The 12,484-nt window shown below is 36.7% G+C and overlaps 1 protein-coding gene across 1 annotated transcript in view; it reads left to right on the top strand.

The window, feature by feature from the left end:
* The window catches only part of CACNA1D (calcium channel, voltage-dependent, L type, alpha 1D subunit), a 199,081-nt gene that overhangs the window by 90,159 nt on the left and 96,438 nt on the right, over positions 1 to 12,484 (top strand). Inside the window, exons 8-9 of the mRNA XM_010572683.1 lie at positions 199 to 302; positions 11,894 to 12,063. Coding sequence (XP_010570985.1) covers positions 199 to 302; positions 11,894 to 12,063 — 274 coding nt within the window. The remainder of the gene's footprint in view (positions 1 to 198; positions 303 to 11,893; positions 12,064 to 12,484) is intronic.

The raw sequence follows: 12,484 nt of genomic DNA, 5'->3' as shown, positions 1-12,484 counted from the left end.
TTCTAAGGCACCATATCTACAACATAATTTGGGTAAGTAAAGAAGTTAAACAAATGTTCGTTGATTATTTTTTTTTTTTTAAGAACTGAATAAGCCATAAACTTTCAGTGTTGAAACCTACGTGATCTGGCAGCTGCAAAAAGGACTCTGCTGTTTAATGAATGACTGAATCATAACTTATTTCCTTACATTTTACAGGTAAATGATGCAATAGGATGTGAGTGGCCATGGATCTATTTTGTTAGTCTTATCATCCTTGGCTCATTTTTCGTACTTAACCTGGTTCTTGGTGTACTTAGTGGGTAAGCAGTTGAGTTAACATTGTGTATGCTACTGCTATTTGTAAGATGGCCTCTGCATTTACTCAAGCTTCTCAGTGATGGCTTTTTTGCATGCACTTGAGATTCTTATGTCATTCTACCAGTGTTTGCTCTTTTGACTGAACTGTGTGATTCTAGTGCCTGTATCTGTCTGACATCATGTTCACCATGCTTGCCAAAAATATTCATTAAATGAGGCACTAATCTCCTTATCCTATAATGTTCCTGAAGGGAGAAACATTATTTTGGACACAGAGATGGGTGGTATACCTGTACAAATATTCTCCTCTATAGTTACAGACAAGTGTCCTTTTCTGAAAGCCCAACTTTTGCTTTTGTTCAAATATCCATAAAGTAATTGAAATATTATTTGTGTTTACCAGTCACGTAGCAAAATATTTTTAATGGGTGTCTCAAGTTCTGTCTTACAGAAAGAGTATGACTAGGTTATGTTGACACAAAGTGTTTAGTGCTTCATGTATTGTATAGCTGTGTACTGCTGTGACAACTTGCACCAGCAAGCTGATATATTTATCAATAATCAAGTATCAATTTTATATACTTGTCAGTGGGAGGTTGTCACAGGTTTTTGTTGGTTTGTGTACTCCAGACTCCAGCCAAGAACTAAAGTGGCGTCAGTTTTAGCTGTATAATGTGGTTTAAAACTGTAGGTTATGGCAACAGTTTCCAAGGTTTTCTACTTAAAAAGCCCCCTTACTGAGGTTACAACTCCACTTCCTTTGCCAGTTCCTGGTTTCTAGCACACTTGAGCTTGGGAAACTCCAGTTTATGGCAAAGATATTTTCTAATAAATAAATAAAAGATCCTGCTAGCATTTGAATACTTAAAGAAAATTATTATACTTGTATGTATTAACTTTTAGTTATACAACAAACAATATTCTGGCAATCTTAGGCAAGCTGTGCCATCTTTGTTAGCCAACAGAAAAATTTCTCTTGCATAGAAAGCAGCCTGACACCGTAGTTGGTGGTGGCATCAGACTGCTGATTGTGTGCACAGCCCTATTCATGGCTTTGCCACATTGTACATTAGATTTGAAAGGAATTATAATGCATTATTACATTCCTGGAAATCGGGCAATCTAACCGTATTTCCAGTTACTGATATGATAACTACATTACAAGAGCATTTTTATCTGATGAGTGGTTTTACAGTGTGTTTTTTAAAATCATAAGTCATTTATCTGTGATAGATTACTGTTGCACACAGGTAACTAGGGAAAGCAGAGTTTTACTTTACTGTCAGAATCGCTTTACAAAGCGGATGTTTAAAAGCAAAGAGGTAGCGCTAAAAACACATTGCTGATTTTTAGATTTAATTTCTTCCTTCTAAGACCTACCCAGTAAAGTCTGATTTATAGTCGTATTGACTTTGTTTTATTCGGAGACAAATGTGTAAATTGTTGCAAAACTAAAGGCCTAGCTTTCATGTCACAGCCATACTGGACAAAAGAAATAAGAAAGAAAAGGACAGATAAATGAGGGTAGTTGTGGTGTAATTTATTTCTTCTTTTCATGCTGTTACCTAATGTTGCTGTGCGACTAGACTTCCCACTAAAGTCATTAGAGGATTAGGTTTTCACAGTTCCTTTCCCTGGCCCTTAAGAAGGTCATAAGAAGCAATTAGTTTTCTTCCTGTTGAGCAGAGATGTCCTGTGGTAACAGTTAACTAAATATTCCCCTTTTCCCTTGCATGACTCCAATTGTTATTGGTTTCAGAGTTTAACATTTTTAAAAATAATTTGTGGGGAAAGTAATGCCAGATTTGGTATTCTGTTGCACATGTTCATTTCTACTGAAGCTTTGGAAATTTAGGACACCCTCACAGCTAAGCTTTACATTTGATTTAATATATTCAAAATACTTTATAAGGTTTGCAACTTTATGATATGTATGATATTTGTTGAAATATGGAGTTGTTCTTTAGATGCTGTTACAATGCAGGGGAATAGGTGTCCCCTTGTCCTTGGGTTTCATTCTACAGACAAGAAATCACCACTGATTTCTAGGTATTGCTTGATCTGTAGAGCTCTAATGCTCTTCAGAACCATTGCTGGCTTGCCTTCGATTTCCAGTGAACAGAAATGGCAGTGTCAAGTGTGATGTGAACTCTTCTTAAATTCATAAAGTCATTCATTCCTAAATTTATTTTCTGTCATAGTGTCACCTAACTGCAGTGTCACTAGAGTGCTCAGGGTGCTTGATGAATTGTTTGAATCCATGTTTGCCCTAAATACATGAAAAAGCCTTCCTAACACTCCATTTTTGTGTCTTCTATGCTGAAGAAAATGATACTAGTGAACTGAGATGTGAATATAAATATCACCAAAGATTGATGTTGAGAGCTGAAGGAGAAAGGAAAAGAGAGGATTCCTAAAAGATACATATCATACCAAACTAATGTTTGGTACATAAGTGAAGAAAATGTCCTGGCATACTTGTTTGAAACTCTGACAAGGACCAGTGTGGAATACTGTTACACTGATTTATTATGATCACTAAATGCCATTTGTATACAAATAATAAATATTTTTCACATATTTTCTGTTTAGACCTACCTGTCTAAATTTTATGGCTAAAAATGATGTACTAGCAAAATTCTATGGCTGTGTTTGTATTCCTTAGTAGAAAGCTAATATTTTTCATTCTGAGCCAGGCATTGAATATGTAACACATGCATTCTTTTTTTTTTTTTATGAGTTACTAGCTTTTACATTTTATGCTCTTAAAACCGTAGCATGAAACTTGGTTTATGATAAATCTACAAAGAAAGTTAAATTTTACTAAACCAATCAAACTTCAAGAATGCAAAAATTATGCCAACTTACTTGAAAAGCATGGCTTTGCATACAGATTTTGGAAATAGAATCTGAATGCCTAATACACCTTTTCTGTATGAAAGTGTTACTTCCTGTAATATCAAGTTATGCTGTGTACATTTAAATCTGCCTGCTGTTTTGATCTGTTTGCAGTTTTAAAATATTCATTCATTCTCTTTGCACTCCTTTGTTACTCTGTGACCATCTGCCCCTTTGTATTTCTGTAATGCCTTTTGTGCACTGCATGTTTGATGTATTTAGATACTGTACAAATGGATGAGAATGATGATTTGGGAGATCTTTTGTTTTACGTCTAGCCATTTCTGAAGGTGAGTATTTCCTGGAGGGTCCATGTCAGTTTTTACCTGGTGAAGGTGACATTCTTAAAAATAGAATTCATATTTTTAATAGCAGATGCGTAAATTAATAGAAATAATGTGTGTGGAATCTGCATGTGGTAAATTTTTTAATTTCTGCATGGAAGCTGACTGTGGAGATATTTTTTTTTTTCTAAATACACCCTTGAATTACAAGGATGGAGGGAATTCATAGGCCTGAGGTAATTCAGCTTTTTCAAAATACTCTAATTTTTACTATGTATTAGACAGTAATATTATTCACATTATTCTCAGAGTGAATTCTCAATTGAAAAGCTATTTCAGTTTGCAGGACTCTACAGGAAAAGGCATTCTAGAAAAAGACTCCAGGTCAGGTTTTAGAAATGGCTCCAAATCCAGCTTAAGCTGTAGTTCCATCTCAGAAATTATGGACCCAGCTTTAAAAAAGACACCAGAATTGGTTCCAGCTCCAGCAATGACCTGTACAAATTGTCCTAGACCCAGCTCTAGAGATGCTTTCCAGAAATGGGCTCTAGACTCAGCTCTAGAAAGGGATTGTGAGATAAACATCTCTAGAGCAGCTTTAGTAAAGGCCTCTACAAAGACCTCCAGAAAGGGCTATGGGAAAGGGCTCCAGAACATGCTCTAAAGCCATCTCCCATAAATGGCTGGGCAATTGAGCCTAGATCCAGCTCTGGAAAAGACCTCAAGAAATGGCCCTTGTCCTGCTCTGGGAAAGGGCTCTAAGAATGACCTAAGATCTATTTCTGGAAAGTGCTTTAGAAGTGGCTCTAGAGCCAACTATAGATACGGCTCTAGGAAAGGGCTCTAGTGATGGGTCTTGGTCTGACTTCAACAGAGGGTTCTGAAGAAGGCGATAACTTTGGCCTGAGAACAGAGTTGACAAACAGCTCCTCCCCAAATATTTTAGAAAAAAATTGGCTCTAGATCCAGCTCCAGAAACGTGTCTGGTAATGTGTTTGGAAGTGTGGTTCAAAACATGTGCCTGTTAGTAGTTTCTTTCAGCACAGTGAATTTCTTAGGAATCTAGCTGGACACCTGGAACTGTCAGCTGATCTTTCACCATAAGACTGCATTTTTGAATTCTTTCAATATTTGGAAATACAGAGCAAAATGCTTGCAGCTCTGGAAAGCTGCCATAGGTGTACTCAGATATCTTTGCATTTTCATTATCTTGGGCTGGTCTGTATTTTGCTCATTCACATTACAAATTTAAATCTGTGTGTGGCTCCAAATAATTGTTTTAGCTCCTAGAAATTGCAGGGTGATCATGACATGGTCACATTCTATTTTGATTGCTATGTCTTTTGAGCCAGAAGCAGGGAGTGGGTTCAGTCTGCAAGAGATACTAGAGGATCTTTTATTTCCTTTGTAAAAATTCCACTGCTTGTGATGCAAGGATTAGGCACTGCATCTTTGGGGCAACTTCAGACTTGGTGGAATGGCAGAGAAATTGCCACGGAGGAGCTGCCCAGCAATTCTAGCTCTGTGAAGGGGGGTGGACTGCTTCAAGAGCCTTTTTCACATATAGCTTTGGTTACATACAGTGTGTGTAACAGGCATATACTGGGCCTGTGTTCTCTGAAGTCATGAAATACTAGGCGTGGAAATTGAGAGCTGAGGACAGACCTTCTCCAAATATTCCAGGATAAAAGACCAGAGCATATCATGACTATTGGTGCAAGAGACAACGAACTGAAATTAGATAAAATTAAGGTTATTAGAAAATTAACAAGTAAAGCTAAACCTTAAAAAAAGGAATTGAGAGATACTCACCCCCCCCGAAAGTACCTTTAAAATTGTGTTGAAAGTTAAAATAAATATGCCAGTAATTTAGCATGTATTAAACTGTTTTCCTATGAACAGAGAAAATAAAGAATTATAAAACTTCATAACTTATTTATCAAGAGGCATGGCTTTTAATGATGCATAATAATCTATTCCTGAAGATAGCCCTTATCACTAGGGGATGGCTTCCGCTGATGGCATTTTCTACTTAAGGCATTAGTATTTCTTTGGGTAGCCATGGGAACAAATAAGACCTTTCAAATACACTTTAATAAATCTCTGTAAGTTAAATTTATTGCCTTGCTAAAGGACAGCAAAGCATAAGCTTTGACATGTCCTTACATACATCCTCCTACATGCAAGTCTTGCAGGTTACTAAGAGAATGTTAATTTTTTCCATTTCTTTCCCACAGTATTATTTGCAATGTATGTACATAATGTTTCTAAAAGCTAAGGGTACGTACTCATCCATGCTAATGTCATGGCAATATCTGTCAATTAATGTCATATAAAATATGTTGGCACAGATAAGCTTATACACCCAAGAACTGTTGTCTAAAGTATATATGGAAAAAATTGTAGAAAAAGACATTTGAATAATGATGCACTAAATAGAAAACGGCAGTGAACTGTCATCCATAGTCTTTCAGCAAAAGAGAAATGAACTGGTTTTGACAGTGTTCCTTTTCACAGCACAGGGAAGGCTTAGTAAAATAAAAAAGTTATGGATAAAAATTTAACTCCCTCACATAGATAAACAGAATATACATTCAAAAAGAGGAGAGGGACTTCAGCTCTAGATCTCAGCAGGTTATGAGCTAAAGCAGGTTCTTTTTGATTGCTGTGTGGCTGGTAAAAATAAAGCTCAAACACAAATAGATATAAAACAAGGAAATATTATCCTTGATTGATCAATTGAATATACTAACAAAAAATAATCAGCAAATACTTTCAGCTGTATACAGCAGCAACTAACCAACTGCTTTAGACAGAGACCACTAAAGTCAATGGGAGTAGTTCAGTATTCTAGAATAAGAACTGATTTTATTTCAGTCCTGTTTGAACTTATCATACCAAGGCTTCTTAGGGATTAGTCCTGTGAGATGCTTGCTGATCAGCTACTGCCAGGTTACAAACCACATCAGTTTCCAAAACTGTGTTGACAGTGCACATCGCAATGGTCGGGTGAATACACTCTGCGTTATGGTCCTGTGCTCAGTACTGCCAGTTCTTCCTCTAAGAAATCCAGTGTGTCCTGAGCCAAACAGGTCTCTACTCAGGACAGAATGAGCACATCTTAATATACAGATATAATAACAGTCTGAAACATCAGATATTAGCGTTTTTTTGCTCTATCAAAATTGGTCCCTATCTTGCTGTTCCCCCAGACGATCTCATTGCATTCATGTGCACTCTGGCACAAAATGTTGTACAGGCCCTCTGCTACACAGAGGTTGTGCTGGAGCCATTGAATATACATTTTGTCAATTGCTAATGAACTATATAGAATAACTATGGGTTGGTAACACTGGTTTGCATTTCCCCATCAAGAACCCAATGCTCCTTGCTCAAGGAAAATTCCTACTAGAATTTTTTGTGTGCTGCAGAAATAATTCTACAGCGTTCAGCCTATAAGTTTTTATTATCTCTAAAAGAAGAGGTAACAATGATGTATACAAATATCCAGCAATTAAAGATGTGATGTTACTTAACCTTTTTTATGTTTCTCTAAATCTGTTACACATTACACCCAGCTGCGAGCTGTTGTCTGTGCTCATCTGTACAGTTTGAGCAGTTTGAGTTCTCTGATTTGATTCTGCTAATTTGTTGGTTGGTATGGTTACCACTGTGTGAAACCTCTTCTGTGAGTCTGGTGGCCAACACTGTACTCCTGTGAGTACATTTTTGTTATTATGTGACTGTGCTCTGTGAATAAATGAGAGTCTAGGATGTCTGGGTGACACTTCTACATATAGCATTAGCATAACACTTTCCACATACCAGACCCTGTGTGCAGTAAGTTGCACACTGCAGTAGATGAATTCTCTCTCTCACTGCATTTGCAGTGACACAGAGGGGCAGTCATATAGCCAATGAAGAATTAGTGTACTGGTTTATGCTTAGACATTGAAGGCAACTGTTTATTTCCTATCATCAATGCCTAGTGATGCACAGGAAGTACAGCAACACTCATGTTGCTGCACAAGCCCCCTTATGAAAAGTGTCTAGCCTTCAGCATGGAAGAACTTTCAGCGGATGGGAAGCCAGTATAGGTGTCTCCTTAGTTATTATGTCTGTGAATTACAGTGAGAAGGGACAAATTGTCATCTTAGGATTTTTGGTTAATATAACCCTGCCTCAAATTAAGGTGTGAGAACCAGAGAGCTGTAATTGAATCCCAGTAGGTACTCCTTGCTGCCACCTCTACCCTGTTGTATCCAGCCATTCCCAGCAGATGCATACCAGCAGAAGTTATTTCGCTCTGTTGAAGAAAGAAAAACCTGGCATGAAAATAATTGCCCCAGACTATTGAAGCATGACCTCAAACCCTGCATTTTATATGCTTCAGCCTCAACAACCATTGATGATGATGATGGTGGTGTGCCTAAACAGGGAAATGAGATCATCTTTCTGCAGGAACACAAAGAGTTTTGGGGCAATAGAAATGAAACTTGCATTTTATATAGTAGTTTAGTTATCACTAAGAATAAGTTAGATTATGTAGGTGAGTCTCCATAGAATGCTTTATTTTGCAAGTGATGCCTCCTTTCTGCTGCAGATGCAATTGACTGAGTTATTTATGCTATGGCTGCAATTTGAAGCTTTACTCAGTTTATAGGATATTGTCATATGCTGCAATTTTTAGTCATATTTAGCTAGATCAAAATTAGGCTGGCTAGGGCTGGGTCGTCTGATTTATTTGCATTTGTGGTGAAATCAAAAACTGAATTGCCTCCATCTACATAGCAATAGACTGTTTTGAAGAAAAGATATTTTTGAAGGCAAACAGGTAATTATACAAGGTGGTATTATAAAAGTTATGCAGGTCCACTTTATAAGATTCTTCAGAAGTAGAGATTTGCAAAAAGCTCTTTCTAGACCTGCTAGCCTAAAGTCTTAATTTTGAAGCATATTATCCTTTAAACTATGAGACAATAGTAGTCTTGACTTTTTCTAGTTGTTGAAATCAGGACAAAAACATGTTCACTGAGTCCTATGCTTTATGAAAACTACTTAAATCCATTTTATTTTTAAACTGAAATTTTATAGGCAATAGGCCTGATTTTAATTTTATATATGCTGATGTCAAATCAGAATAGCTCCTCAGGATTTTTCAGTTTTCAACTTGGGTGGAGACTGATTTAAAATGTATTTTAGTGGAAAGGTCCTTATGAATGCTAGCATAGCCACAACAGCCCTTTGAATACAATTTTTGTCAGTTTAGTCAATGAACAGTCCCCCCACCCCCAACCCCCCAAATATACACTTTCAAATGCCAGATCCAGGTCATTTTATCAATCCAGCATGTAACGTGTATTTTGAAGTTAGCTTTTAGCACAGGCATTTGTGAAACCAAATATTGACGGAGCTTGAGTCCACCTGCCACAATTAAGGTGCCACTTCCTAAGCCTGTCAATTTCATAGGCTTTTGCACTGAGTACTGGGCTGATGACAGTCGGGGAGGCCGCTTCAGGCCATTAGTCTAACCACGTTGGTACCTATGCTGCCTGCACAACCAAAAGCTTTTTCTTTCTGCCCTGGACCCAGCCTATGCTCTCCATAGCTGTGAAATGCTGCACAAGCAGCTTTCTTATTCCTCCTTCCAGGAGAACAGCCGATGTCTATATATCTGTGTCTAAATAGTCAAATATCTTGTCTAAATTTCTTTGTCAGAAGCTTTAAAAAGCCAATGTCTTTTCCTCATCGCACCCCCATCGTCTTTTTCAAATAGCTTCTTGTTTCTTGGAAAAAAAATGCTTTTGTTCTGCTAACAAGAAACTCATTACATTCCAATTCCATTTAATTCCACTTTCTTATTCATGGTATTTCAGTAAAAGGAAATATGTACATATGTGTGTCTGAGGGATGTCACTTCATTGTGACTCTGGTAGAAAAAAATACCATAGAGCCAGATTCCTCCCTCCCCTAAAGAAAATGCAGTATTCTCAGGTGTTATACTTCCTTGCAAACAGTCAGGTTTTAAAAATAAAAGTAAAATTTTTAAATATCGTGAAAATTAAACACCACTGGATCTCCCCCTACTAATAAATTGCAGCAGCATTTAACAAGACAAAGTCTGACTTATATGCTGTGTAGTAAAGGGAAAGGTCATAGTTAGCTGTGTATATAAAAACTGTGTTTAATTCTCTGCATGCAGCCATTTTAATGTAAAGTCAAAGTTAAAAGTTGGTTCAGTCATGGATGAAGTGCTGTTGAAAGTATCAGCCTTACCAACTGTTTTATTTTTAAATGATTTCTTTCACTTCACTCCATAAAATAACAGCAACTTTCATTTTACTTTACCCACACACATAACATATCCTTCACCCTAATGAAAAACAACCGAAGAACTTAGCTGAACAAAACATGAATACTCAGTAAAAGCTAGCAAGGCTTGTTACATCTGATTTCATACTATGTTGTGATAGTTCTTTTTTCAAAGATACTGCCTATGGCATGAGAGTCACGAGTATCTTGCCTCAATCAGATGTAAAGGATGTACTGTCTCTGAGAGAGCTTAAACCCACCATTCCAGAAACCAAACAATTTCTTGTAGGCTTGTGACATCACCTGCCAAAACAATGAAATCTTTTTCTTTTTCTTTTTTTTTTTTTTTAAAAAAAAAAAAAAAAATTTTCCCTCAGAGAGATCTGTTGAGCTCGCTGCCTTTCACAAGCATTTCTGTGAAGAGATGGCCTTTTGAAGGACCTTGTCCTTGGATGCTAGGTGAAGGGTAGCAAATGCAAAGCAAGCACTGGCATTCTTCAGCTTCATTACAGTGCCATCAGATGGAACAGGATGATCTCCACATGCCAAACCAAATTTTTGTTGAATTAAGTCCTCAACTGAAAAAGGTGTAGTGCCTGCCTCTTAGCTTTTGCAACAGAAAGCTTTTTAGCTTCCACAACATAACATTAAAAAAAAAAATACAAAATCTGTATGGTTGTATGTAAACAGTTTAACTCTTAAATTTACTAATGTCAAAGCAGAAATATAGTGTTTAAAAGATGTGCTTGAATGCTGTAAAAAACCTATAAAAATAAAATAAAAAAACCCTGGAGAGATTATATTTTTGCAATTCCAAATAAGTAATGTCTTTCACTGACCTGAAATACCACGCTGAAAAATTTTAAGACTTTCTATTATCCTGCTGTATTTTGTTAGCAGGGCAACATCATATTGATAATTGTGTTCACCTTGTTAAAATATTTTGCAAGTCTCACACTAATTTCCTAATAACTTGAAAAAGGATATTATTCAGTGCCTTAATAAATTTCCCCTTGAGAGTGTGTTAATTGGGGAATATTTTCAAGTGAAATTTCACAATAAATAAAGGGGTTGCAAATTCATAGTAAATGAAATTACTATAGCCATTTTTTAGGTTTAATTTCAGCTCTATTGTAAGATTAACAGGTTAATCAGAACAAGCTTGATTTTAAATCCTGAATCAGTACATAGTTACAATACAGTTCAAAAGATGCTTGCCTACCCCTAATCATACCTATTGATACTCGGATAAACTGGAAAATGTTTGATCCTTCTAGTGAAGGGAGTTACATGTTTGGAGCTGTGTATCACACTGAATGTTGTAATAATGTTGGCACGTGAAATGTCATAGTACAAGAATTTACTTGATAATTGTCTTGAGTCATATGTCATTAGGGAATCATAGACTCATGGGGTAATTCAGGTTGGAAGAGACCTCAGTAGGCCATTTTATCCAATCTCCTTCTCAAAGAGCATGACTTAATTATTTTAATTATCATTCCATGAGAATTTAAGGATTGACCCAAATCATGAACTAAACTAGACAGACAATCAAATACATTGTCTTGAGATTGGGACAATGAGACAGAGGATTCAGTTTATATAAAAGGATGTGTTTCTGATCTGTGAGATCGGGATTTCTAGGTTCTGTTACAGAGAGCAAAGGGGCAAAACATCCAGATCTTAAACAACACAGGTGTCTATGCATGATGTAATTGAGAGAGCCCATTAGTGGAATTCTGTGAACCATGCACTGAAATAAGTATGTTTGGACATGGGCAATAAACTGTGGCTGGAAGAGGAAGAATTTTAGAAATGGCTGCCAGAATTTCCTTTTCCAATATGGGAAGAGTCAAGAATACTGCCTGTTTTTCAGTTAAATCTTAAAAGCTGTGGAAGTGTTGATGTAATGGGATAGGGATTTGCCATGACTTCTTTGCACCACTGTCTTGTTTTCAAAGAAGCTCTCAAATCGTCAGTGTAGTTTATTCAGTTCATTTTCTATGTCAGTATGTTATTCTGCAATGTCAAGACCTAGGCCAAAATGCCTGGGAGTTTGACAATCAGGGTTTTTTTTCTGCTTTATTTGAATTTGATAGAGAATTTTCCAAGGAAAGAGAAAAAGCCAAGGCCCGAGGGGACTTTCAGAAGCTACGTGAAAAACAGCAGCTTGAAGAAGATCTGAAGGGATATTTAGACTGGATTACACAGGCAGAAGACATTGACCCTGAGAATGATGAAGAGGTTGATGAAGAAGGCAAGCGGAACAGTAGGTGTTCTTTACTCTGTACTACTTCTGTGTGGGACAGTTTGACTGCTTTTAAGGGTGTTACACTGGGGTGAATACAGCCTATCTGATGTAGCCCGTGATTTCCAGTTTGCAAAAATGTTTGTTAGCAGGGTAATCATGTCCGTTAATATATTGATGCTTAGTCATGGAAGATAGTTCAGAATCTTACAACAAAATTCTGCTCTGAGCTGTCCATGTCAAAATCATTGTATGCATTCAATCATTACTGAGACTTAAAAATTTTGCTTTATTTGTGTTCTGTAAAAAGTTAGTGCTTACAAGCAACATGCCACTAAGTGTCATTTTAAATCCTTAGTGAAGAAGAATACGTGTTTGCCTGTAGGTGCATGCAATAGAAAAAATAATAATATGAAAAGCTTAAAAAACATGACCAAAACTA

Source organism: Haliaeetus leucocephalus, unplaced genomic scaffold (genome assembly GCF_000737465.1).
Source record: "Haliaeetus leucocephalus isolate CR32 unplaced genomic scaffold, Haliaeetus_leucocephalus-4.0 Scaffold2, whole genome shotgun sequence".
NCBI classification, from domain to species: Eukaryota; Metazoa; Chordata; class Aves; order Accipitriformes; family Accipitridae; genus Haliaeetus; species Haliaeetus leucocephalus.
Note: the sequence above shows the minus strand (reverse complement) of the source record. Positions and strands in the feature narration are given on the sequence as shown.